The sequence below is a fragment of the Sarcophilus harrisii genome, chromosome 2, assembly GCF_902635505.1.
Source record: "Sarcophilus harrisii chromosome 2, mSarHar1.11, whole genome shotgun sequence".
Taxonomy (NCBI): domain Eukaryota; kingdom Metazoa; phylum Chordata; class Mammalia; order Dasyuromorphia; family Dasyuridae; genus Sarcophilus; species Sarcophilus harrisii.
The window spans coordinates 19,188,034-19,215,419 of NC_045427.1; the positions used below are offsets into that span (position 1 = coordinate 19,188,034).

The 27,386-nt window shown below is 55.7% G+C and overlaps 2 protein-coding genes across 5 annotated transcripts in view; one reads left to right on the forward strand and one right to left on the reverse strand.

Annotated features, from left to right (window-relative positions):
- FBXO41 (F-box protein 41) overlaps positions 1 to 10,004 on the forward strand; it is a 38,511-nt gene extending 28,507 nt beyond the window's left edge. For 3 of the 4 annotated variants that reach the window (XM_031949699.1, XM_031949698.1, XM_031949700.1), the window contains exons 9-13: positions 471 to 566; positions 914 to 1,032; positions 1,443 to 1,601; positions 2,206 to 2,321; positions 8,971 to 10,004. In XM_031949699.1, coding sequence (XP_031805559.1) covers positions 471 to 566; positions 914 to 1,032; positions 1,443 to 1,601; positions 2,206 to 2,321; positions 8,971 to 9,033 — 553 coding nt within the window. In that variant the 3' untranslated portion in view covers positions 9,034 to 10,004. Of the gene's footprint in view, positions 1 to 470; positions 567 to 913; positions 1,033 to 1,442; positions 1,602 to 2,155; positions 2,322 to 8,970 lie in introns of all 4 variants that reach the window. The other variant, XM_031949701.1, reaches the window with a different exon arrangement.
- Positions 10,005 to 12,949: 2,945 nt separating this feature from the next.
- On the reverse strand, positions 12,950 to 26,868 carry CCT7 (chaperonin containing TCP1 subunit 7). Its single transcript, XM_031949702.1, has 12 exons — positions 26,743 to 26,868; positions 21,634 to 21,787; positions 19,213 to 19,319; positions 18,626 to 18,751; positions 18,135 to 18,187; positions 17,658 to 17,829; positions 15,460 to 15,624; positions 15,054 to 15,242; positions 14,382 to 14,479; positions 13,900 to 14,032; positions 13,472 to 13,678; positions 12,950 to 13,297 (listed from the first exon to the last, which is right to left on the reverse strand). The coding sequence occupies exons 1-12, from the start codon at positions 26,746 to 26,748 to the stop codon at positions 13,073 to 13,075; spliced, it is 1,635 nt and encodes a 544-aa protein (XP_031805562.1). The 5' UTR covers positions 26,749 to 26,868; the 3' UTR covers positions 12,950 to 13,072.
- Positions 26,869 to 27,386: the final 518 nt, after the last annotated feature.

The following is a 27,386-nucleotide window of genomic DNA, read 5'->3' on the forward strand; positions in this document are numbered from 1 at the left end:
GGTGCGGGGAGAGGCGACGGGCTCGGAGGCAGGAGCCACCCTGGTCGGGCGGCTTGGCCCTTCTGGGCTTCGGTCTGTGTGTCTGTGAAAGGGAACGGCGATGTTTGTGCAGCTTTCTCCGTGGGATCGCGGTGAGGAAAGTCTGAACGTTTTCACACTCACACAGACAACCTGGCCTCCTCCCGTCTTGGCAGAGGTGGGGACCTATGGGTGTGGAATGGGGCATTTGCAGAAAGCGTTTGCTAGCTTGTGAATTACTTTTCCAAGTTTTTCTATCCTGAGTTACAAGAGGAAGACTCCCTGGGGAGGAGGAGAAAATGAAAGGGAAATAAATACAGAAGGCAGAGTGACAGCCTGAAAACCTTCGCCCATCTGCAGCCTCCAAGGGGAGACGGGTGGAGGCACTGGGTGAAGGCGGCCTCAGCTGTGGGGGCCTCCTGGGACCCTCACTCTCCTCCTCTTCCCTACAGGAGCGCGACGGATCCCGTTGGCCACGAGGTCATCTGGGCCCTGGGGGCTGGCTGTAGGGAGATCATCTCTTTGCAAGTGGCCCCTCTTCACCCCTGGTGAGTGGGGCCGGGGGCTGCGGGGGCTCGGGCAGCTGAAAGCCCAAGGTGGCTCCTCAGAAATGGGGGGAAGGGAGCTAGCACAGACCCTGATGCCCGGGCCTGGCTCGGGCCCCAAGCCACTGGGTCTTCTGGGTCCGGCCATTGATTCATGGCAATGGCCCGGCTTGTGCTGTTGGGGTCCTTGTGGAACAGAGACTGAAGGAGGAGCGGCCGGGGGATCATCCCGGGAGGCACCGAGGGGTCCCCCTGAAAGGGAGGCCCCGGGAGGACTGGGGAGGACTCCCACGGCCCCACTGACCTCCCTTCTCGCTCCCCACCTTCGCTCCCCCCACCCTGTCTTCTAGCCAGCAGCCCACACGCTTCAGTAACCGGTGCCTGCAGATGATCGGGCGCTGCTGGCCCCACCTCAGAGCCCTGGGGGTAGGAGGAGCGGGCTGTGGTGTGCAGGGCCTGGCCTCCCTGGGTGAGTCCCCCCCCCCAGGACCCCTGGGGGCCCTGCTTCCAGTGCAGGGCTGTGCGAGCCCGGTCTGGGCCAGAGGGAGGGTCTGCGGGGGGCCAGGGGTGACCCTCGGAGCGGGAGCGCCGAGGCCGTGGAGACCAAGGCCGTGGCTTAGCAAGGTGGGAGAGAGGGGACCGGGGAGAGCCTGGTGGCTCCTTCCCAAGGGAGAACCGGCTGGGGGGGGAGAGCCCCTTACTGAGAGGCTGGAGACCGGCCCGGCCAGGGAAGGGAAGCTGCCGAGTCCCCCAAGTGGGGGGGCTGGGCTGGCCAGGGGAGCCGGGAGCCACACTAGCCGGGGGAGCTGGGGGCCGGGCTGGCCGGGGGAGCCGGGAGCTGCCGCTCAGCCCGGACCTTCCTCGGCCTCTCCCCCCCAGCCCGGAACTGCATGAGGCTGCAGGTGCTGGAGCTGGACCACGTGGCGGAGATCACCCAGGAGGTGGCGGCCGAGGTCTGCAGGGAGGGGCTGAAGGGCCTGGAGATGCTGGTGCTCACGGCCACCCCGGTCACCCCCAAGGCCCTGCTGCACTTCAACAGTGAGTCTCCGGGACCCCCGTCAGCCCCCCCCTCCCCCCGCGCTAGTCCAGGCACAGCCCCTGCCAGCCAGTCATGGGTGGGGGAGAGCCGGGGGCGGGGGAGAAGTGGGGGGGCCAGGGCTGGTGGGGATTAGCAAGCTCCGTCTCACAGCGCTTTGTGCCTGGGGGGGCTTTGGGTTTGATAGATGAATGGACAGGTCAGTGAAGGAGGGAGGGGGGGGATGGAGGGTCGCACTGGTGAATGGAAGGATGGCCGGCTGATTAATGACTGACTGGAATGATCGATGGATTAATGAATGACAAGATGGGGGATTAGTGAATGAGGGGGTTGATAAGCGGGTGGTTGGTAGATGAACGATGGGAAGGGCAGATTAGTGAATGGGTGGCTGGAGGGATTAAGGGCCGGAGGAAAAGAAGAACAAACGCGCCACTTGCCAGCCCTCCCTTAGCCCCCACACAAACCCCCCACCCTCCTTGGCGTCTAAGTCTGGGCGACGGCCGTAAGGGCGCAGGTGGCTCCTGACGCCTGAGAGCAACACCCCCCCATTCCCCAGGCTCTGGGACAGGCCCAGCCAAGAACTGCCTCGTCCTCTCTCCGCCCCAGGTGTCTGCCGGAACCTCAAGTCCATCGTGGTTCAGATTGGGATCGTGGACTACTTCAAAGAACCAGGGAGCCCCGAAGCCCGGAAGCTGTTTGAGGAAATGGTGACCAAGCTCCAGGTGGGGAACTGGGAGACCTCTGACCCCCCCCCAAGCCATTTTCTCTAATACGGCTGGCACCGAGCTCGCTTCTGGCCGGGGGCCTGTAAAGGCCTGATCCCTCAAATGGCAGGAGCAGTGGGGATAGGACAGAGCTGGGGGACAAGTCCCGGAAGAACCCACCCCTCGTTTTTCAGCGAGTGGGATGGGACGGCCTCATCTGAGGGCAGTCTGAGGTTCCAGAGCCTTCCAGACTAGTGGGGAGGCTAAAATCGGCCAGGGGCCTCTATAAACTCCCAGAGGGGAAGCCCTCAGGGAGGGACACACCTTCCATCCCCAAACCTGACCCAAAGGCCAGGGGCCTCAGGGAGCAGCCGTGTTTAGAGCATGGCGAGATGATGGGATGATGGGGCAAAAAAAAGGATGGGAAGGGCAGGGGGGAAGTGAGGAGGATAGTGGGGGCAGCTGGAAACAAGGGTAGGGACACTTCCTGGACCCCCCCCATGGGCGTCAGCACTGTGAGGTACTCCGGACCCCACGTCCTGCACCCGAGGGCTCGCTCCCCTCCCCCACCTGTTCCTCCACTCTTGTCACTGTATCATCCTGTAGACAGGTGGAGGGGGGGGGTCACCAGTGACCTCCTGGTCGCCAGGTCCAGCGGATTTTTTCCCGACCATCTGCGGTCTTTGCCATTCACGGCCCATACCCCGGCCTTAGTACCCTTTCCGTCCCTTTGGCCACAAACCCATAAGTGGGCATCCAGCCCTTGACTGAAGGTGGCGGAGGAGGAGGAAGCCGTCCCCTGCTCCCTCACCCCCAGAGGCAGCCATTCTCCTTTGCATCAGCTCTTTTCGTTAGCAAGTTTTTCCTCCCACCAGCCATTGCTCCTCCTCTACCCCCCGGACCAGAGCAAACACACCGTCAGGGGGGGATTCTGACAAGTCACTTAACACTCCAGTCCTTCATTTGTTCATCTATAAAAAGGGAGGGTTGAACTAGCTGGCTTCTGAAAACCCCCCAGATGTATGACCTTCCAGGGCCTCCCAGCTCTACTCGAGGTTCCTGCAAACCTGCAGATCCAGTGCGTATCACTGACTCTTACTTCTGGCCAAAATACGTTCTCTTCTTTTTCTTTAGATCCTAAAATTATTTACATCTTCCTTCCCACTTCCGTGTAATTCTCTGTATCACAGCCGCCTCATGGTTTCCCATGATTTCTGGGTTACAGCCACGTAGCACGACGAGAAGACTGGTCTGTTCCAGGCTTTGCTGGCAGGGAAAAACAAGGTCGCGGTTCCCCAAATCAAACCTGTTTTCTCCTCTTGTTCGTTCCTGAAGCCAGCTCCTTGTGCACTAACAGTGTATATTTGTCAATATATTTGTAATAAGAGCTAACACTTACACAATGCCTACTGTGTGCCAGGCACTGTGCTGAGTGCTTTTTTTACAATTATCTCACTTTATCCTCAAAAGATCTCTGATGTGTGCTATTGTTATCCCCATTTTACAAATGAGGAAACTGAGGTAAACAAGTGATACACATACATATATATACACATAAATGTTGTAGAATATACACATGCTCACTTACAAAAATGTCCATATAGATATGCAGATGGATGGAGAGAGAGAAAGAGAGAGAGAGAGAGAGAAAGAAGGATGGATGGATGGAGAGAGAGAAAGAAGGATGGATGGATAGATGGAAGGATGGAAGGAGGGAGAGAGAGAGAAAGAAGGATGGATGGATAGATGGAAGGATGGATGGAAGGATGCATGGATGTATGGATGGATAGAAAGAAATAGAACTAGAGAGTTAGATAGACAGACAAGAGAGCAAAGACTCCTCTTTTTTGGTCTTTGCACCCCCAGCATCTCACAGAGGGCCCGGCACAGAGTATGACCCAGAGCCGTGCTGGGGCAGCTATTTAACAAGGACCCACTGATTGGCAGATCGGCTCCTCTATACCATCATCAGATAGTTCATGTGCCCTGTGCCACTGAAATATGACTGGTTCCCTTAACATTCTCTGGGGCCTACTATCAAAATGTTGGGCAGATAAATGTCTTCTCCTTGTTCTGGAGACGTGAAATTCTGAATTTGAATCCTGCCTGAGAACTCACTGTGTGACCCTGGATAACTATTCTGTCTGCCTCAGTTTCTTTATCTGTAAAATATGGCTATTAATAGCACTCACTTCACTAGGTTGTTGTAACAATCAAATGAGACATCTGTAAGGCATTTTGCAAACAATGCATGTGTTCCTATTTCTTTCTTCCTTTTTTCCAATAACAAAAACCACCAGCTGCCTACCAGCCTAGGGCACCTTGAACTCGAGGCATGGGAGACCAATCCCCTTCCATCCTTTCATTCAGTGCCTCGATATTCCCAGACTTTCCCCATTCCACCCCCAACTGTGAGATTCTCGGATGGCTCCATCAGCTCATACTTCTCTTAGCTGGTCCTTCAGCTCCTCCATGTCCCAGAAGGCATTTTTCTAAGGTCAATCTTGCCATGGTTTTGATTTGTTGAAGCAGACCTAAGTTGAACATCGCTCTTTGGGGTACAGAACCCCCTCACCCAGGCTGGGATGCTGCACCAGCACCGACCATGAGCTTCTTCCATTCTCCAGGTCCTGGAGCCACTTCAGCTTCCCCAGCTTCACTGTCAAAGTAGAGGAGCCCGTGCTCCCCCCAATATCTGCCATCCCCACTGGCTTCTGTCTTTCTTCCATCTTCCAACATGAAGTGCAAATTGCCAGCTTTGAGCCCCAACTTAATTCTCCTAAGATTTTGCCCCAAAAGTTGGTCCAGTTGATACTGACTGATAGCGAATCACAGAATTCAGAGTTGGAAGGAGCCTTTGCAGCCATAAATTAAAGGAACCTGTCCTAACATATCAATCCAGTGGCCGTCTGGCCGGGGTTCGTACCAGAGACGGTCGCTGGCTCTGGATATCACAGAGCCACGTCCACGTGCTCGTTAGGGACCTTCAGACTCCCCTGACCCCAATATGGGCAGTCCTTCATACCTGTCCCATTTGCCCCCCCACCCCAATATACTGATAAGGCATCTTTTGCCCATCTCACAGAATGACTAAAACAGTTTTCGCTGGGATAAACCAGTCAACGCAGAAGGACATTCGACATCGTCGGTCTTAGTGTTCTCTATTGAGCCCTATGAGTTAATAGAAAAGACTCGGGAAGAGTGGTCGGACACGGCTTGGTTTTGAAGTCTGAGATGGCCTCTCCCCAAGCCCTAAGTATCTCATGCTGGTGGTCTAGCAGATCTGTTTCTGGTGGCCATTCAATGCCCAATTCTCCTTTTGAAGGAACCAGTTCCATATAATGGGGAAGGGGGAAATAAATTATCAAATAATTTTAAAAAATATTGGACTAGAGATACATAGGGCCATCCAGTTCACATTTTGTACCCGGCTCGGCTGGGTGAGTCTCTATTTGCTTCTGCGGTTCCTCTTCTTGCATCAGGATGCTCGGAAATCCTTTTTCCCTTCCCCCCAATCCTTTTTGGGGGGAGCCCAAAGAGATGACTTTTTACTCGTGGCTTTCCCCATACTAACACATTGGCTTTCTAGCAGCCAAGTTCCCATTTATTCGACAAGCGGCATTAATGGTTCTATGAGTAAGCTTATGGCTTGGTAGATTTGGGCGCTTTCCCAGATACCGGGTTTTTGTTTGGGTGATGCTAAAATCCTAGATTTTCCTATTTGTGTCTTCCCTCCTACTGATACCTTAAAAACCGGTCTCTTGATGTCCTCAAAATTGGGTTGTGCCCAGAACAAACTTCTGTTGGCTCTTCTTAGTCTAGACTTGTCTTTTCTTTAATAACGATTTCATTTCCCTTCTGGGGACGAATGAGACTGTGATGAGAGGGTCCGAATGGGATCTCTCCACTTTTCCTTGATGGCAAAAGTACTTTCTCATAAAAATCTTTCCAGTTTTTTTCTGTTTCTTATCCTCCTTTGGTGGTCCTCAAGTCCGATCTTTCACCATATGGTTTCAACAGAGCTCATATACTCTTTCTTTCTCTGTAAGATTTTACAGATGTGCTTGTTTCTCTGATTTCTACTCCAGTTCTAAGCCCTGGAGGTTCAAAGAAAGGAAAAAAAACAATTATTTCCCTTAAGGAGTTTCTATTCTAATGAGGGAGACAACACAGATGGAGTAGTGTAGGGAAGGGAATCACAGAGGGAACAGCAGCAGCACCCACTGAGATCCAAAACTGCCCAGGGTCACACAGCTAGTAAGTGTTAAGTGTCTGAGGCCAGATTTGAACTCAGGTCGTCCTGACATCAGGGCTGGTGCTCTATCCACCACGCCACTAGCTGCCCCGAACACTTCCTAAGCAGGCCTGGGATCCTTCAGTAATTACCCATGTTTTTCTGTGTCAGTCCCATACCCCCTTCTCATAACTGGGCTATGTGTTCCAGCCAGGACTCAGAGGGTCCCTCAGGGCTCCCCTGGAAATCTTTCCCTCTTGGGTCCACTTTATTAGAATAGTGCCCTGCCTCGGTGCCTTTCACCAATGACTCTGTATCTGTATTTGCTGGAGTCGACGCTTTTACCGTATTATGATCCGAGGAAGATGATTCCTGAACTGCTCCAGGTGAGGGCCAGGTTTGTGAGTTTGAACGAGGGCTTGTCCTGGGTTCAAATCCCAGCTCTTCTGCTTACTGTGTGATTCTGGGTAAATCACTCACATTTCCGACCCTTCATTTTCTTCATCTGAAAAACGAGGTTTGGGGAACAGTTGGCTTCCGAGGCCCCTTCCGCCTCAAGATCTACGTGGGGCCCTTTGAAATTCTTCTAGCAAACATGGCCTTTGTTCATCTCTTCCTTCACCTTCCTTGTGAGTAAGTCCCGGTCACATTCGCCGTTATGGAGTTTGCCAAAAGAATTCCTAAATAGCGGTTACCAGTTCTTCCCATGGGACTGTCCTGCTGTTCCAAGCACAGACACACACATATATACACACACACACACATACATACATATATACGTATATGTGTGTGTGCATATATATACATATATATATATGCACACACACACATATATATAGTACTGTTACTCTCTCCAACCATAGATTCCACAGCTTATATTTTTCACCTCCCCCCATCACTCATTTCATTCCAGCACATCATTGTCATCTTAATGAAATGTCACAAAGTGACATAAATGTCCTATTTGTCACAAATGACATAAAAATGTCAATCCTAATGAAAATGAAAAGTCCCTTCCCCGAGCTCAGTAACACGGCAGGCCCCCGCAGCCGAGGCGGCCCCTTCCCACTGTAAGCCGGCCGTTCCGTGGGGGAGATAAACTGCCCGAGTGTTTCCCGCACTGCACTGTCGCGAGCTGTTTTCAGTAGCGGGTCCCCTCGGAAAGCCTCCTGCTCATTCGTGGGCCTCCACTGGAAGCCTGCACTGAACAGGGTGAACCAAATGGAGCTTCCAGACAGTGCAGCACACCCCCCCCCCCGCAGGCAGCACCCCCAGAAATCTCTACTCAGTTCGGCTTCTACTCAAACCCCCAACCAGAAGCCCCCACCGACGGCGCCTCGCATTGTGACTGGGCAGAGGACAAAGTCAGGGAAAGGGGTGAGGAAATCAGTTCACGGGAAAAGTGACCGGGGAACATTTCTCCGGCTCCTTCCCCGCCGGGAGGAGCACTAGGCAGCAAGCGTGGCTGGAGCGACCCCCAGGCAGCCCCGGGATGTCCCGGAACGGCTCAAGGCTTGCACTCTACCCTTCCCTCTGCCGGGCCTTGGGCCTGCGCCCGGGAGCCCCTTCCTACCCGTCCCTCTTGGGGGAGGTCATATTGTCGCTGCTTCCACTTGGGAATTTTCTGAAGTTTTTACCTCGGGCTCTCGCCCAGAGCCTTCCTTCTTGTAGCCTGGCCCCAGAGTCTGGCCGCGGCTCTTTTACAAAGTCAGGGCCATCCCTTCCCCACCAGCCATGGCTGGGACAGGCAACGCGGCCCTCTGATCTTCATAAGGGGAGACACGTGTCGGCTCCCACACACCTGACCTTCCAGGAGCCCAGGCCGGGCAGCCACTTACAGCCCCCAGCCATTAGTCTGTGTTTGAACCCTCCCAGAAGGACCTTGAGGACCCCCCCTACTGAAATGCAGTTGTCAAAATAGTAAAAGTAACAGAAAAATAGTAAGACGGAATCCAAGTAAACTGAAACAGTTATCGAAATAATGATAAAAAGTAAATAGACATGGAAAAACAGGAGGATCTAAGCCTGCAACATGGTTCTCGAAATAAAAATAGAAAACAGTAAAAAAGGAAGCCAAGGAGACTGGGAGTTATTGGAATAGTAAAAAGTCAATAGGCATTGAAAAATAATAAAAAGAAATAGTCGAAAGGGAATCCAAGCGGACGAATAATGTTACTGGGATGGTAAGAAGAGTAGAGGAACCGGGGAAAGGAATGCCAGCGGCCGGAACCGTTAGGAAGGGGTAGGAGCCTAGCTGCGGGAGCTCTGGGAGGGCCTCGGAGCTTTGGGTGAGGAGGTTTCTGGGAGGCAGAGAAGGCCCCTGCCCCAGCCGCATCCTCGGGAGCCCCCCTGCCCGGGCGCCCTTGGGCCGGACCGCCCCGAGGCTCGGGACCTCCCGGGGGCAGAAATGACGGGGCCTCTCTCCCTCCCCAGGCGCTGCGGCGGCGGCCCGGATTCTCCAAGATCTTACACATCAAGGTGGAAGGCGGCTGCTAACCCGGGGCGGGGGGGCCCGCGGGCACCCCTCCCACCCCCCACCGGAGGCCTCGGGCAGCACCCAAGGGACGCAGGTTTGGACTTGCCTCGGGGCAGCCGGCGGACCGGGCCCGGGCCGGGAGCTCCCCTCGGAACTCTGGCCGCCCCGCCCCCCATCCATGCGCCGGGAGCCGGCGCCCCCCGCCTACGCCTGCGCCCCCACCGGCCGCTGCCTCCCCTCGGAGGGCTCCGGGCCCGAAGCCGCCGCCTCTCTCCTCGGGCCCCGCACGGGGAGCTCAGTCACCAGCAGAGGCCGCCCCGACCCCGTCCTGGCTCCTCCCTTCAGGAGCTCCTGCAATAAACCCCCCCTGTCCCTCCGAGCCCCCCCAGGGCCGCCCCCTGTAGCTGATGTGCCCGGGCGGGCCGGGGCCCCCGGTCCTGCTCAGAGCCGAGGGGCGGGGCCGGGCCCGAGGGAGGGGCCGCTCCGGGCCCCGCCCGCCTCCCCACGGCCCCCTGCCGCGTGAGGCTGGGGCGGCCAGGCAGGGATGACAGAGTATTTATTTCTGTAAGAAGAGACGATGCAGAGATTTTAAAGCAGAGTTATATAGTGTGCATGTTTCTGAGCTCTCCGCTCTAGACCCCGGCCCTGCCCTTGACCTTGACCCGAGGCCCCCACCACACACAGACCCCTCCCAGGGGGCTCCTGACTCAGCGAGGCCCCGGGGTCTGCAGGAAGGGGGGCCTGGGCAGGAAGCTGCTGAGACACCCCCCTCCGTGCACCCTGGGGAGGGGCACCCGTGAATCGGCTGTTTGGGGAAATGGCGCAGGGAGAGGCAGAGGGGGCCCTGGAGGAGCTCCGCCCCAGCCGCCCACACCCGGGCCCTGGCGGGGAATGGGGCGCTGGGCCCTAGGCACTGTCCGTCTTCTGTCCCGTCTCTCCTTTGTGTCCCTGTCTCTGTCGCCATCTCCCCTCCCCCCATGTCTCCATCTCCCCTTCCCCCATGTCTCCATCTCCCCTCCCCCCATGTCTCCATCTCCCCTCCCCCCATGTCTCCATCTCCCCTCCCCCCATGTCTCCATCTCCCCTCCCCCCATGTCTCCATCTCCCCTCCCCCCATGTCTCCATCTCCCCTCCCCCCATGTCTCCATCTCCATCCCCCGCCCCCCGCTGGGGGAGAGGTCAGGCCGCGGGCTCCAGGCGCACTTGTTCCTCGGCGCAGCGGGGAGAAATCCTGGGCTTCGGCCCCCATTCTCCATCGCTGTGACCGGACAAGTCCGTGCCTCTGGGCCCGTTTCCCCGCTTGCGGAGGGGCCAGGAGCGAAGGCAAGCCCCGGCTTCAGGAGGTGTTTCCGATTCTCGCGGGGCCCTCCCCGGGGCTCGGGGGACAAGGGAGGGTCCCAGCAGCCCCTGGGGTCCGGGACCCCGGCCTCCGCCCCCACTTTCTGGCCGCCCGGCCCGGCCCGGCGTCCGCTGCGGGGAGCCTCCAGGCCCCCTCTGGTCCTTCCCCTGCCTCAGTTTCCCCGCCCACCCCTCCCTCCGTGTGTCCGTCACCGCCCTCCGCTCTGCCCGCCTCTCCCTGCGCCCCTCCCGGAGGCGGGGACTGGGGGGGCGTTTCCCTCACCGTCCCTGGCCTGCTTCCCCCCTCTCCCAGAGAGGAACCCCCAGGAGGCGCCGCCCCAACCTTCCCGGGCTGCGGGGAGAAAGCACAAGCTCCCGAGGCCCCGCCCCTGCCGGGGGGGGGAGGGGTCCCCCGGCCGGCCTCTAGAACCGACCCCCCTCCCCCCCCCCCACGAGATGGCCTAGGAGCTCCTGGCCGCTGGTTGGGGGTCGGAGGTTGGGGCCCGGCGGGACCTGGCAAAGCCTCCGACTCGGTTTCTTCATCTGGGAGACGAAGGAAGCTGGACCTGGGGGGCGCCGGGGGCCCTTCCCACTTCCCTCCTGGCCCCCGGAAAAGCACAAGGGAGGGGGGCCTCCTCCCACAGCCCGGCCAGAGAGGCCCCTCCTCAAGTGTGTGTTCTGTGTTCCCCTGGATGGCCCATCCCCCGCCCCGTGTCCCCTCCCGCCCCCCCCCCGCCTAGGGGCGTCCCCACAGGCCCCAGGGGTCGGCCCTCCGCCAGCCCTCACCACCTTTGGCACCCCTCCCTGGAGCGGCCTGCCTCCCCTCGGCCCTGGGCCCGCCCCTCCTGCCGGGCCCGGCGCCCCCTCCCGGCCCAGGCCTCCCTCCCAGCCCAGGCCGGAGCGTTCGCCTTTGACAATCAGAGTTGGGAGTTTGGGCTGGGCCCGGAGCGCGCAGCGAGCCCCGTCCTGTTCCCATCCCCCCAGGGCCCGGGCGGGGCCCGTCCTGTTCCCCAGGGGCCGGGCGGGTCCTGTTCCCATCCCCCCCCAGGGCCCGGGCGGGGCCCGACCACACTGGGTCAGCAGTCCCTCCCTCGGGGTGTCGGCCTGCAGCACTTTATTTCGGCCCCCCCGAGCTGCCTTCCCAGCGGCGAGGGGTCTCCTAGGACACCAGGGGCCACACGGGTCCCCCACGTGACACGGGGCGTCTCGCCTCATCTCCGGGGCAGAAGGGAGCCGGGCGGGAAGCGGGCGGCTCCCGGGTCAGCTTTTGTCCCACTTGCCCACTTCGGTTCGGTTGAACTCAGCAGAACAATTAAGTCCCACCCGCCTCCCCTAGTTCCGAGCCCCCCACCTTTTGGGGCTCCCCAAAGAGCTAATGGACTCAAGGAGTTGGGGGGTGGCAGACCCCAGGCACTCCAGAAACTCGGGGGGAGGGCATTGTACCCAGAAGGAGGGCCCTCCCCAGCCAGCCTTGCCCCCAGGAGGGGTCGCGAGCAGCCGCCCTGCCTCGGCCCAGGGCCTCCACCCTGTATCCACTTCTGTACGGAGCCTGTATATATTATTTATTATGAATAAACTTATTGGTCCTCGGTCTCCCCCAGGCAAGCAGGGAGGGGGACCCAAGGAAGTGAACTCCTGGGGCCAGAGCAGAAAGCTTCTTGCAAGCCCTCCCCCTCCTCCTGGTCTCCTCCGTGGGGGGAGGGGGGTGTCCCCCTCCAACTAGGGCCTCTGACAATCAGGCCAGGTCTGGTCTCCCCAGTCCCGCAGCTTGACTTGTGGGGGGTTCTTGGGGTAGGAGGCCCCTCTCCCGACTGCCCATCGTGGTCCCCTTTCCCCCATCATTGCTCCTTCCAACAGGGGAGCGTCCTCCCCAAATAAGGACAGCACAGCACCCCCTCCCCCAGGCTGGAGCCAGAACACCAAAGGTTCCCTCCCCCACACCAGGCAGGATGGGGGCCTTTGGGGTCTCCCTGTGCTCCACCCCTCCCCAGGGCCCCGCTCCCACATCACCCATAGGTGCACTTTGGTGTCGTTGCTTCGTACCCTTTGCCGAATGTATTCTGAGCGTGTCTGTATCTCTGAGGGTCTGGGGGCGGCCCGGGGCCTGGGCGCCCAATAAAGATTCTGAAAACTGACTGTGGTTCCCTGGGGCTCCAGAGGGAGGGAGGACCCTTTCCACCATGAGATGGGAGGTGGGGTCACAAGCATCTGGGGGGGTACACAGTAGACATCAAAAAAATGCTGGAGAGCCAAAGGCACCAGGTGCATCTGCAAGGTGGGAGGAGGCGCAAGGTGCTTTCTGCTCTGCTCCCACCCCAGCCCCCTTAGTGGAAACAGAAGGGGCCAAGGGCTCTGCTCCAGGTGGAGCTCCCCCCTCCCCCCCCTTCTGGCCCACTAATTCTACCAGTAAAATAGGCCAACTCCTGCCAGGCCTGAATTTGGGGGTGGGGGCCTGGGCCCAGCTGGATTTCTGGTTTGGGCTCTAAGGGTGGCTGGGGTGGCCAGCCAGGTGGGGGTGGGGGATGGGGGATGACAACAGGGGGCATTGCAGGCCCACAAGGTAGTCACATGGCACCAGGCCCAAAGAATCCTCAACAATGACCCAGGCCTCGAGTTTTATTTAAATAACTTCCAGAACAGAGCCGGGCCCCTATGTCCCCTCTGGGCCCTCAACACCCACTAAGCATGCCCGCCCTGCAGACAGTGGGGGGCAGAAGGCCTTCAGTGCATGTGGGGTCGGCCCCGGCCCCGGCCCCGGCCCATGGGCGGCCCGTCCACGGTGGAGCGCGGGTTCTTGATGGTCTCATCCACAGACACGATGAGGCAGGCGGCCTCCGAAGCAGCCGTCAGGGCATTGATGCGGACCATGGCCGGCTCCCACACGAAGGCCTCAAAGTTGTCTGCGATGTCCTCGTTGTTGATGTCCACGCCGTACCACAAGCCACCCTGCGACAGACGGCACAGACCAAGGTCAGCTCAGGTGGGACAAACACCCCCAAGAGGTGCCTGGGCCTGTCAGCTGGGTCAGACTTCCGGTGGCCTTCGAGGAGAGACCCTCCCCAAGGGATGGCTCTGAGGCTGTAGGGGGAGGAAGGCCCAGGGGCCCTGCCGGGCACCCACCTGTGCGTGCTTGGCCCGGAGCTTGTTGAGGATGTTGGTGGCGTCAAAGCCCGCATTGTCGCACAGCTGCCGGGGGATGATCTCCAGGGCCTTGGCGTAGGCCCCGATCAGCAGCTGCTGCTTGCCCGGGATGGTCCTTGAGTAGTCCCGCAAGTACTTGGAAAGCTCCATCTCGATGGCCCCGCCTCCTGCCACCACCGAATCATTCTGGCGAGAGACCAGAGGCCACGGTGGGCCGGGATGCCCACAGAGGCTGCCAGGCCCGGGCCTCCACAAGAAGGACAGCCGCAGAACTCGGGACCCCGACACCACCCGACCCCGAGGGAAGCACGAAGCCGGCCACATCACCGTCCCCTCAGGAGCAGCCCGACCGAGCAGTCGCCCTCCCCCTCATTCTCGCAGGGCCCGGCCGCCGGCCAGCCACGCACCTTGATGGCTCTGCGGACGATCATGATGGCGTCATGGAGGGAACGCTCCGTCTCTTCCATAAACTGCTCGGCACCTCCTCGAAGGATGATGGTGCAGGTTTTGGCCTTGGGGCAGCCGGTGAAGAAGTTATACCTGGTGGGGGAGAGAGCCCAGATGAGCCCCGGTAATTTCCCTCTGGCCCACCCAGGCCTCCCAGCAGCAGGGCTGGGCCAGCTCTCCTGTTCCCAGCTCTCTCTGCCCCCAAGTCCCAAAGGCTTCCTGCTGACCCAGACATGCCCACATCGGTGCTACGGACCTCCCAAAGAAGGTTCTGCGATGGCAGCCAGCAGCCCCATGCCTAATGAGCCCCATGCCCACTCTGTGCCCTGCACCTCACCTTGCCATTGTCCCTCAATACCCGCCCCCCTCCCCACCTCTGCCGACTGGAGCAGCTGAGTGAGTAGCGCTTTCCACCCCAAGCCCCGCTGGAAGACATGCTCACCTCTCGCCTCCGATCTGTGTCTCCTCAAAAAGCTGGCAGCTGCCCAGCACTTCTGGGGTCAGGGCATTGACACTGGTCTGGATGGAGCCCCCGCAGGCCTGGGGAGGGGAAGAGGCAAACCTCATCACGGGGGCATGACCACCCACTCACCTGTGCCTCATCCACCCCCTCAGAGGGCCCTCTCCTGCTCACCCACCCCGTGCCCACCAGGCCCCCGTCTAAAGAACAGCAGCAGCAGCCATGATGCAGATATCTCCACCGCTGGAAGAGCCCAATAAAAGATTACCCAGAGGCCCCTGAGAAATACTTGCTGGGCACACTTGGTGGGGGCAGCTGCTTGGCTGCTCAGAGGACCAACGAAGCTCTCTGGGAAAGGCAAGAGGAGCAGCCAGCTCGAGGCTCCCTCCACCAATAGCAGGAGAACCTGGCACAAGGCTTAGGCAGAGGAGTTCCTTAGGGTTTTAGGGAGCAGCAGACGCCCCTCCCTAATTATGTCTTGCTTCAGAGGAGAAAACAAGCTCTTATTTCCAGGGCCCACACTTGAGACTGAAAGAGGGCAGCAGCAGGGAGCATGCTGGGGGCTCGGTGATTGACCCTCAGACTCGGTGGGCACAAGGGGAACAGAGTGAGCCTGGGCTCCACCCCACCAGCACGCGGGGGGCCCAGACTTACCATCATGGTCCTCCGCAGATCCTCCTCCGGGACACGGCCAGCACAGAACATGTCCCGGTCAGCAAAATACTGAGTGGCCACATCCCCGATGGGAAGCTTGGACAAGACAACTTTGGCCCCGGAGCTGTAAATCTTCTCTAACTTGTCATATAAGATGTTCCACTCCGCGTCCACAATGGCTTGGTAGTCCTGCCCAGGTGAGAGCAGAGATCAGAATGGAGGAGGGCGGATCTCCCCACACCAGCTGTGGGAAGGGCCAGATCTTCTCCTCCACCTTCCCCCTCAGAGAGTGGTCTCTGCCCCCAGGTGGGAGAGCCTGGGGGCCAACGAGACAGGCTTTAGGCCTGCACAGGCCTGTGCCCCGTTGCGGGGGCGGGCCAGCAGGGCCAGAGTCCCCGGGGCTCACCTCCACAGTGTGCACGCGCACTTCGGCGTTGTCCTTCTCGGCCTTCAGCTCCAGCTCCACATTCAGCAAGGCGATGGTGGGGTTGGTGTACTTCTTGGGCTGCATCTCAAACCCAGCATAAGAGAAGGTTTTCTTGAAAGCAACACCAGCCACCAACTGGGACTCCTGGAGACAAAGTTACCGGGTTAGGTCAGCGGGGATTTGTGCCCCTGGGGATTGGGCTGGGCAAGAGAAGCCTGAGGGTAGAGGCTCTCAAGACCAGCTGTAACACGCTAAATAACATGGGGGGGGGGAGGGTTCCCCCTCTGTCCATTCGGGACAGCCCGTCCCATGACCCAAATGGGCAGGAAGCCCCTGACGCCACACACAAATGTGAGTCTCTGCAATGTCTCTGCACTGCCCCAACAAGGACCCCAAGGCTCTTCATCTAAACCCATCAGCTTCTCAATGTCCTTCCTAAAACACGGCGCCCCAAAACACCCCACCGGGCAGACGTAGCCTGAGCCGCCACAGCTAAGGGAACCTGGCTAAGATTGCCAGGCCCCCGCTAAGGGGACCCACACTACCTGTCAGCACGCCAGGGTCTCAGGCTGGCCTTGACAGTCACACCTGATCATCTTTCTCCTTGAAGTGTAAGACAGCCTTAATTAGGAAAACATCAATGACTGACTTCTCTTTAGAAATTTATTTTATAAAACATTATTTCATTAATTTATTCATGTTTCCATGAAAAGTATCTCTCATTAGAATTTCATTTGATATTTTTTTCATTTAGAAACAAAAGCCATCAGCCACTGAAGTTCTCCCAAGTAAGCATTTCTCTCTTTAAAATAGACAAAAAATAAAATCTCATTTTTTCCACCTGAACCGTTGCCTTGGGCCCAGAAACACATGTGACTCGGGGTATTGCTGGTAGGTCTCCCCATCCGCACTCCCTCCCATGGGCACCCATTCTTTTCAGAGCTATAACTCCCATTCCACAGCCATTGAGCAAGTTGATCGAGCGCAAGTTCCTGGTTTTACTTCCTTTAGAACTCACTGGAGCACCTGAGGCATCCATAAGCCTCTGGGCAGACCAACCAAAGCCCATTATCAACTCCCTAAGCTCAACATGAGAAAGGTGTGGCCAGTCCCCGGCCCTAGAGGAGGCCTGACTCCCTTCCTCGGCCTTTTTCGGCCCTCTCAAACCCCTCCTCCACATTTTTTGGGCTCTCCTCTACATAGGAGGGATGGAGCTGAAGGACTAAAGAGCACAGGCCAGAACTTATTTCCTCCTCTTTCTCTCTCTCTCTCTGGATCTGGCTAATGCAGAAATCTCTTCTAGATAACACTAATCTCTGTAATGGCCTCTGTTACTCTTGCCTTCTCCTTGGGGAGGGGAAGAGAATTCAGAGCTGAAAATAAAATGGCATCCCAAAAAACAAACAAACAAACAAACAAAAAAAAAAGCCCCAAGCTGCCCAGAGCCACCCGTGGGGAAGTTGAGACTAAGGGAACTCCTAGGGAAACGCAGGGTCTCAAAGGGAAGTGGCCAGCAATCCTCTGCCTGGTCACTTGGGGCCCACCAGGAAAGCCCCCTGGCAAGGACACAAGGAGACTCCTCTGCCATCTGCAGGTCATAAAATGCGGGATCACAGGACATCCCCTCCAAGGTCACTCCAGGAGGCAGAAACCGCTTTTTCTCCCCTCACAAGCCACCAACGCCCTTCTCTGATGAAAGGAATCTCATCCGCAGGTGACCTCTGGTGGCTCGCCACCCTCCCCCCAAAAACCCCCCTTCATAGAAGGCCTCCGGCTGTCTGGGTCCAAGGACTCTAGCACTGTCACTTCAAGTTCGGGATGAGTCAGGTGATGTGACATGGCAAACTCCTTCACAGACGGAGCCAACAACGGCACAGCCATTAGAAATCAGAGTCCCCTTGGTTTCCCTTGGCCCTGCATCTCTCAAGTGGGCCAAGTCCAGTTAGAAATGATCCAGAATTCTCTGTTCCCTAAAACCAAGACTGGCATCCTGGCCAAAAACCTGTCCTGGACAGGTATCAAAACACACCTAATACTCGGCAACACTTCCAAATGCAGCCAAGTAAGAGGGCCCCGAGGACCCCGCTCGGGAGGGAGGCTTCCCAGAGATCGGGCTGCAGGCAGGAGCTGGGGGGGGGGGGGGGGGGGGGGGGGGGGGGGCTGGTAGTAGCACTCACCTCCAGGGCACCACCCTGAACCTTCTTGATGCCAATCATCTTGAGCTGCAGCAGATCATCGAGCATCATAACAGCGTCCACCACCATGATGGCAAAGGCAGCCTTCTGCTGGGAAATCAGCTTGGAGCTCAGCGCAGTCATGGCACACTTCTCAAGCAGCCTCCTCTGCTCCCTGGCACACACAGGCAGTCAGTGCCTCGGCCTCCGGGGCCATCTTCCCGCGGAGGCCCTGCCCCTCCTCCCTGCCAATCCCTTCTACTTTCAAACATATTACCAGAGACAGATGGTGCCTTGGGCCCCAGAGTCCCCAGGACGCCCATTAACTAAAGCCCATGTATTGGCACTTGGGTTGGGCCGGCCTTCCTCCTAGGGTAACACAGGAGCTGAAAGGCCTCGGGCCCACGAGCTGCTTACAACATGTTTCTGCATCTGACCCGCCAGGAGGAGTCTGGGACTTCGGGCACCAAGGAAACTTACTCTTTGTCTTCATTCTTTACAGTCACAGCAATCTCCTTGATCTTGTTAACTGCCTGCCAAGAGGGAAAAAAGCCGCGTCCTTTGGAGCTGCAGGAGGCCCTGGTTCCCCCAATGGCCCGAGGTATGAGTGTGAAAGCTGCTTCTCCCCAGCCCCCATGAGTGAAGGGCCTTGAAGGCCCTGGCCCTGCCCCATTTCCTGTGGAGGAGGCCAAAGGCTGACACATGGCCGGGAACTTCCAGGGAGGGATCAGTCAGAGGTTCTGAATTTACCTCAAAGAACATGTAGTTTGACATGTCTCACGCAGGCCTTTAATTCACCCTCACAATCTTGTCTCAGCTCCAGAAGGGAGCTGACAGGCTTGCCCCAGGCCCTACAGAGTTCAGGCCCATGTCACAGTCTCCTGGCTCCCCCCACTCATGTTCCACCTTTCTACCATTTCCCAGGAGTCCCGGTCTCTGGGGTGGGGAGACATGACCCAGGCTTCACCTACCAACTGTGTGGCTGTGCGGAAAGCCCGGATGATGATCTGGGGGTGCAAGCCTTCCTCTACATAGGATTTCACTTGCTTCAGGAATTCTGCTGCCAACAATGTCACTGAGGTGGTCCCATCGCCAACCTGCAGTCAAAAAATGGGTTAATTCCAAAAGCTCAGGAGCGACCTGCCCCAGTCACTCCGTCCAGTCAGGGCCCCAGAACAAAGGCTCGACTAGCTTAACCCCGGGGTGTGGAAGGACCCTGGAGATCATATGGTCCAAGTTCCTCATGTGACCCAGAGAGAGCAACTTGTACAGAGCCACAGGCAGTAGATGGCCCAGGTAGGATTTGAATCCTGATGCAGGCATCGGTGCTAATCAATTGTTAACAAACAATGCCTTTTAAAAGAAACAATTTGCAGGCACAAAGCAGCTAACCTACAGGCAGGAGGAAGAACTTTCCAGGCCCCAAGATGGGTCCTTCCTTCATCGGCTCAGTGCTAGGCACACAGTAGATATTTAATAACTGCCTGTCCATTGATGGATTCATCCAGAATTTAGATCCAGGGGGTTACTGCCCTCCCAGTCCTTCCTCAATCCCCACCTCAGCATCCTGTGACTTAGCGATGTCCACAAGAGTCTTGGCAGCAGGATGAACAACATCAAGGAGCTTCAAGATGGTAGCACCGTCATTGGAAATTGTTGCTTTTCCTGTAAGGAATACCGGTGGATTTCAGCTATTTTCTTTCATTATGTTCAGGCCACGCAGACAACCTGGGTTCTCCTTGTCCGGGAGAACTGCCAGGTCCGGCAGCAGACACAGGAAGGCCTCCATTTGTCAATCACAGGCTCCTGACGAGAAGGACTGAAGCCTTCCTGCCCTGTCCACACAGCTTCCCACAGAGTGAGAACACTAATGGAGCTTTGGTTATAAGCTCTCCCTTACTCCCCCCCACACAATCACCGCCACACTGTATAGAACCCAGGCTGTGCCATCATCATCTCTCTAAACTGACCTTTCCTACAGCAACTTCTCTCTGCCTCTTACAGTGCAGAGAGTAACATCACCAAGCAAGGAAGGAGCATGCCCTAAGCTCCACGCAGGATTCCCAAAGAGGAGCTGGACTATCCCCACCACACACCACAGTGGGGAGGACTAGAAGGTCTGGGCTCAAATCCTACCTCTAACCCTTACTAGCTGTAAAACCCCAAGCAAGTAACTTCATCCCCATCTGCCTGTTTCCTCCTCTGAAAATGGTCATTAACATCCTTTCCAGCTCTAAATCTGTGCTGATCCAGGGCCCAGAGAAGTGCCTCCAACTGGTAAAAAAAAAAAACACAGCCCTGCCCTCCACGTGTACAAAGGGCCAGCCAGCCCTGCAGCTGAAAAGCAGAGGGTCCCAAGAAAGCTCTCCCTTTCCCTGGATCAGGGCGGCCACACCTGTGGCTGCAAAGTCCTCGCCTCAGTGCCCTGGGGGTGCCCCCACCCAGATGGGCCACAAACAGCTACCACTGTCGGCCAACAGAGCCCTGAAAAGACACACAGCAGAGCTGATGCCCACTTTACCCTTCCCACCTGGAAGTACTGGACCCAATCACGAGTCATCAAGTCCTAGGTTCGAATTCTACCTCGGCCGCATAATTAACGACTCCAGACAAATCACTAACCTTCTCAGCCTTAGCTTCCTCACCTATAAAATGAGAAGATTGGGCTTGACGGTCTCTAAGGTCCCTTTCAGTCAGTCAACAAGCATTTATTAAGCACTTACTACGTACCATGCAATGCCCTAGGAAATGGGAACATAAAAAAAGCAAAAACAGTCTCTACCCAAGGGAATTCCCATTCTGATGGCAGAGACACAACATGTAAACAACACATACAGGATACAGAAAGGATGCAAAGTCAGTGAACCCTTGGGAGATGGACAGCTGAAACAGACCACATGGGACAGAGCTGAAACTGACCCCATGGGACAGAGGTGAAACTGACCCCATGGGACAGAGGTGAAACTGACCCCATGGGACAGAGGTGAAACTGACCAGAGACCAGCTGAAACTGAGCAGAGCTGCTGCTGGGGTGAAACTGACCGGCCAGGAACCACACTGGCTCTGGAGGGATGTGAGAGAGACTGAGGAGTCCAGGGTGACTCCCAGGGACTGAGGGAGTATAGGAGCCACCAAAAGGAAGGTATGGGGGGGAGTGGAAGGGGGAGGGGAGTGGAAGAGAGGGGGGAATGGAAGGGAGGGGAAAAGATCAGGAGGTCAGTTTTAGACAGAAGCAGTTGAAGGTTTCTCCTGATCATCCAATTTAAAATGTCTAAAAAGCAAGTGGAGATGCCAGATGGGGGGTCAGCACAAAGCTTGGGGCAAGATGGGTAGGCTGGAGAATCATTAGCAGAGGAACTCCATGGGAGCCGATGAGATCACGGAGGAAAATTGTATATGGAAACAAAGACAGGCCAGGGCAGAGCCTTGCGTGTGACCCGAAGGAATTCCACACCAAGGATTCCAGCTCTGAAAGGAGGATCCTGTGGCCTCTTCAAACCAGTACGGGTCTGACAGGCAGCAGAAGGCCCTTTCCCAATTCCTGCTGCCTCTGCTCTCTGCCATTAATGGAGCAGGCTTCTCTCTGTCCCCTATACCATCCCTGCTCATTCCTGCCCATCCTCCCATGTGATTTAGAGAGACCTTCCCTGCTGTTTTCAGTCAAGTGAAACACTGCCTTTCTTTGCAGGCCCAGCTCAGGCCCCACCTTCTCCAAGAAGCTTTCCCAGATTCTCTCCCCAACACCCACTTTCCTGTTCTGGGAAGATTCCCTCAACCCTCATCTGTCTGTAGCCCCATACGGGTGCACTGTCTGACCAATTTTATTTCCTCTGTGCAGGGCTCTGGTCCTTTCTATCCTCCACCGTCCTCCTCCAAAGCAGCCTGATGAAATGACCTCTACCTGCCCCCTGAGAACGTAGGTGCCCGATGGCTCCCACTCACCTCCACAAGCCAAGAAAGGAGCACAGCCCAGACTCACCTCTGCCATCGACGATGAGCTTGTCCATCCCTCGGGGCCCCAGCGTGGTTCGGACAGCCTCTGCAATCACCTGGCAGGCGCTGATATTGCTGACAAGCTGAGGGATCCCTTGGGAGCTGTCCGTCCCCTCCTTCAGGAGGATAACTGGTGTGGGCTGGAAGGGAGAGAACAACCCAGGGCTGATTTTCAACGATTCATTTCAACATATGTAAGCGTACTCGGCCAAAACAGCAAATACAATGACTATACTTATCGTGATGGTTGCTTTTCTTGCCTTCCCAATGGATGAGGAAGGGAGAGAATTTCGAACTGAAATTTTTTGAGCTAAACTTTAAAATCATTTTTTAAAAGACTTAATACAACCCTTCACCCCCTCCATCCCTTCCCCCAGTTAAAGGAGTCCAACTCAGACAGCCAAAACTGCCTTCAGGAAGAATCAGGCCATTCAAAATGGGATGAAGTAGAAAGAAGGAGGCTCTGTCCCTTCAGGTCCCTGGAGTGAACAGTCACTTGTCTGGGCATCACAGCTCAATCAGAAGAGCAGATGGAGCCCTAGTGGGAGCCTTCAGTGCCAAGTGCTTCAGGTGTGATGTTTAGACAGCATGGCCTCGACAAGGCCAAAGAAGGGAAACCAGTTGGCAGTGACAGGGTGGGGGTGGGAGATGGCAAACATCGACCCACTTCTAGCTCAGTGCCTTTGCTCAAACCCTCTCAGTCTCGATGCCACGCAAGCTGACACCATTGTAAGCATCTCCTAATTGCTGGCCAAACCCATTCTACATTTCCTACAGATGAGAATAACCAAAAAGTTACTGGCGTCCCCAAAGTCCAAATCACAGTAACACCCCAGCACTGGGGATGTCAAGGTTTTCCCCACAAGGCACTTGTGTCCCAGCAAAACAAGGCCTCCCAGCGACTTAAAGCAGCAAGAGTCCTGAGAAATTCATTTAACAAGCATTCATTAAACACTGCTTACTACGTGACAAGAGAGGCAATGCAGCCTCAAAGGCACAAGATTCAAATCCTGCCTGACACATGCAGACCACAGCTCTCCAAAATCCCTTCACCCTCAGTGTTCCAGGCAGCTCTGAACAAAAAGAAAAAAGCTGCCGTGACGAGGGAGAGTCGTCATCCAGGACTACCCAATACCAGTGAAATCACGAGTAATGTCCCCAACCGCGATGTGCCGGGCAGCAGAGACACCAGGTTCTAGGAATAATCCCTTCTGATGTTCTAACAAAAAAAAGAGCCTTGTTTTACCCCAGAAAAGGCTTGAGCCCAGGTTCTCAAGCCCAAGTCTTTGGGCTAGACAGCTTTCTCTACTGCCCCTCGCTGTTGTTTTCTGGCTTGTGATTGGTCATCGACACCATGAACTCCATGGTGCCTCAAGCACAGCAAGCACTGAGTAAATCTCATGGTGACATCCCGTCAGCTCCACGGTCAGCAACGATCTTAGCTTCTGTCCCATCTCCTAGTGATCCCAAGTCAAACCTCTAGAGTGCCACCCTTGGCTACCAGAAAAAGCTGCCCCTACCCTACAACTGGTTCTGGCCTTGGGCTGGCGGGGGAAAAGAGCCACAGGGAAAGGCCAGAAATCCCAGCCTTCTCCTTCCCCTCTGCAATCACCTACGTCAACAGCAAAGAATGGGTCAAAGCTAAGTGGAACAAAGATGGTCAGGTCAATAGTGAAGCAGCCAATGGAGAAAGTAGGGATGGAGAACAACAGAATGCCCCAAAATCTAAAGCTGCCAGTTCCTCAGGCTCTCCTTGGCCGCCATACCCTGGAAGAAATAGGAGAGTCTTGGGAGATGGAAGCAAGACAGGCCAAGAGGGAAGGCAACATCCATAGGGCCTTCTAGACATTGTCCAGATGTGGCAATCAAAGAGGAAGAAGAGGAGGAGAGAAAGGCCAGTGTAAGCTATCCTTCAGCCAGTTCCTGGGCTGGAGCTCATGGCTTATGATGCTTAGTTCTTTCTCCTAGAGAACTCCCTGTAATCAGAAGAACAGGGCTCTCCACCCAACTCTGGGACAAGAGCAGATCTTAAACAAATCAGAAAATCACAGACTCTTTGAATTAGAAAAACTGCCAGGGGCCATGTGGTTCAATGCACCCTGGACAAAGTAATTCTCTCTGCATCCTGTCTCGAGAGAAGGGTGGCCTGCAAGTCTTCTACATCGCGTCGTACATTTGGCATCAAATCTGCCTCCATCCCAGGCTAAACCTCCCTTTCAATCACGGTCTCCAGATCAGTGTCCTGATCACAATGTGAGACTCAGGTCCCACTGGTGCCCAAGGTGGACTGGCAAAGGCCCTGCATTTCGGGATCTGCTTAACATTGTTTTCCTTCATATTAAGATCAGACAAGGGTTCCCACCACCTGGAGAATGAGGGGGGCTGTCTTTTTAATAACCTAAAATGTTAACGCCTTCCACCCAAGTCAATGTTTCAGTGATATCTTAACGGAGAAAATACATGATGACAAAGAGCTAGGCTGAATTTCCTAACTTGTAAATGAACTGGTATTTTATTGATCACAACATCCAACCCATTTTAAAAAGCCAGGCACGTATTTGTTAGACATGATTTGGTCTGTAAATGGAGGGTAGGTTTGCTGCATACCTGGATCTGGCCCAGACCCGTGGGGGTGACTACAAACACAGAGCCCTTGACATTCTAAGCTCTGATGGCCCACTACCTCCCGCTGTAGTTCTGTGGCTTCTACAAACCAAGAACCTGGGGCCTCTTACCCAATCATCAGGACAGAAAAATCCAACTATTAAGCATATTCGGGCAGCTATGGGTTCAAGGTGCTTAGGATCTAAAACAAACAGGCCAGACAAGATAAAAGCCACACCAACATACACCCCAAGTGTGTGCCATTGAAGCCGAGGGAAAGTGAAGCCAGGAAATATAGGCAGAGCACTTTCCCTCATCCTGACTAGTTCTTTAAAATTAGTACCTATGTTAATTTAACCAAAGCCTAATGAGAATGCCATTTATCAATGCAGCATAATTCTAATGGTCAGCTCCAGCTAGTCTGAGAACCGGATCTTCCCTCCCTTCACTGCAATATGGCTGGGGGCAGAGGACACAGAGCATTAGCCCCAAGGAATTGATGGAGCACGTGCAGATATATATGGTTTTGCTGAATTACTTTTTTCTTTCTTTTTACATCTATTACAAGAAATGGCTCAGTGGGAAAGAAAGAAGAAAATACTTGAAACCAAATGGCCAGAAATACAAGCATGACCAATTAAAAAAAAAGGCTAACTTTTTAAAGTATCCTGTCTGTTTCTATTTTTCCTGAATTTTTCCTCTTAACCTTGTTAATCTTAAGGTTAACAAAAAAAAAAAAGATCACCCCTCTACTAAGTCAAAGATGCATGTTCCTATTTCATTTTCCTGTCAATAAACAAAGGCTGTTTTGGGCAGGAGGCTTTTGGGTACTGGAAGACCACAAGTAATCAGAAGGAAAAAGAGAGGAGAGGTCAGACTGGGAGCTTTAGTGAAAGAGCTAAGTCCTACAGGAAGGTCAGGATCTTAAACGATCAGATACTTCATACAATCTATTATCATTCTTCCCAATTCAGATGGTGAGTTCTACAAGCACCTAGGATCTACTTTGTAATTACCAATGCCTTTATATTTAAAGAGGCAGCTGGGTGACATCTATACTGGCCAGAATATGTATTTATAGGAGGCAACACCACCGGTTTATGAGGTCTATTAGAGGGAGCTCTGTGGATTGGATTCCTAGTCTCCACTTAACCACTAACTCAGTTTCTCTACCTGTAAAATGGGATAATGACAGCAAACTTCCTGGAGCCCTTGTGATAAAGGGAGACAGCAGGTGTAAAACTCTCCTGGGACCTCATTCTATGCACGTTACACAGGCACGCTCCTGGAGGACTGCATTTTCCTAGCCTAGCAGGCCGCATGAAATAGGAGCTTGGGGGGAGGGGGGTTGGAGGAAGGAGAGCTGGATCTGAAGATCTGGGAATCATCTCCAATAAAGATAAACAAATCCAAGTGGGAAGGCAAAGAAACGGGGAGTAAGGAAAAATCGTGAGGAATACCTCTGTTCAGAAGCCAGGAAATGGATGATGAACCAAAAAGGAGACTTAAGGGGGCCCAAAGAAGGAAACTGAGGGAGAGAAAGGGAATTTGAGAGGGCGAAGAAGAAAAAAGGAACAAAGGGAGAGAAGAGAAATTAAGAAAAAGGCGGGGACACAAGGAAATGGAGAGAACCAGAATTATCAAAGCGGGGCTGGTGTCAACATCCATCATCTTTATTCTGGCAAAATGAGATTTTTCCCGGGCACAGCGACCCGAGGACAAGGACCGTCCGAACAAGGGCAGGGGCCGTTTTGCGCCTCTCTGGGCGCCCCGGGGCTGAGCGCACTCCGGCACACAGTAGGCACGCTATAGATTCTGACTGGATGGAGGCGGCGGCCCATTGGAACCTCGGCACCGACGGGGTCCGCCGACTCCTGTTGGGGAAGAATTCCAACGAGCAGCCGGAGAGGCCAGTGTTCCTCGGGCCTGGGAGTGAAGGCCAGGCACTGTCCTAGCGGGGGTGAGGTGGGGCCGGCGCCCTCGCCTCCCTCCCGGAGCCTCAGTTTCCTCAACGAGCTCTGGGAGCTCTCCGACTTCCCTCAGCTCCAGCACAATTAGCTCTTTAATGACCCTCGTGGAGCCCATGCCGCTGGCCCGCCCGGACTACAACTCCCAGCATGCACCACGCGCGGAGCCCAGCGGCTCCTCCGAGGTTAGACCCCGAGGCATGCCGGGAATCCGAGTCCCGCGCCGGCCCCGGGTGCGCTCCGCCCCTGCCGGGCCTGCTCTCCCTCAGCACCGGTACCGCGCGGCCGCCCTACGCCCGCCCCACGCCCGCCGGGCCCAGCCCCGGCCCGGCTCGAGAGACTGCGCCAGGCCCCAGGCCGCGAGTGGGCCCTGAGCGCGACTGTGGCGCCAGCGGCAGCCCCGGCCCCGCTCCAACGGCCCCGAAAGTCGCCTTGGGGCGCGGCGGGGTTCGCGGAGACGAGGCTCGGGCGCTCGCCAGGTTCCCCGAGGCGGATGGCGACGGATGGAGCCGGTGGCCACTCACCATCATCTTGGACTGCGAATCAGGAGCCCTCCGGTGGCCCGCTCCTCTACCCACTCTGGAAGCCTCCAGCGGCCCACAATGCCTCGCGCGCGCGCTCGGCCCAGAACCTTCGGCGCGGAGCCGTTAGACGCGCTGAGGCAAGGGGCGGGGCAGTCATAGAGTCCTCGAGAGAGGGAGAGAAGGGCTCGAAGGGCCTCCGGGCGTGCGCCCCCTTCAGCTAGGGAGGGAGAGTGTCCTCAAACAAACTGCGCTCGCTGGGAATCGGTTTCCTAAACTTAAATGTGCAAAAAGAGACTCCGTTTTTGGACGTGGCCTTTTATGAGACTTTGATTGTACTTATTTGTTACAAGGGTTTTGTGTTTCTTTTCTGTGAGGAGCGGTGAGAAGGGGGAAAATTAATGAAAACTGAAGAGAAAAAAACTTCAATAAATCAATGATCATTTATTAAATTTATTCAAATGTATGTTCCGGGCACTGTGCTGAGCGCTGGGGATACAAAAAGAAGCGAACGACAGGCCCTAGCCCCAATCTAATCTAAATCTAAAGAGAGGGCTAGAATTAGGAGAGATCGGGAAAGTTTAAACTATAAGGACATGCACACATATATTGTATCTCACATATTTAACATGTATTGGTCCTCCTGC

Bases quoted from the DNA above. Each gene is read 5' to 3' on its own strand.
- CCT7 (XM_031949702.1), bottom strand. The intron at 14,480-15,053 runs GTAAGTCTGGGC...TCCCCTCCCCAG, and splicing joins ATCTGCGGAGGACCATGATG to GCCTGCGGGGGCTCCATCCA. The intron at 13,679-13,899 runs GTGCGTGGCTGG...GTCTCTCGCCAG, and splicing joins TCGTCCGCAGAGCCATCAAG to AATGATTCGGTGGTGGCAGG.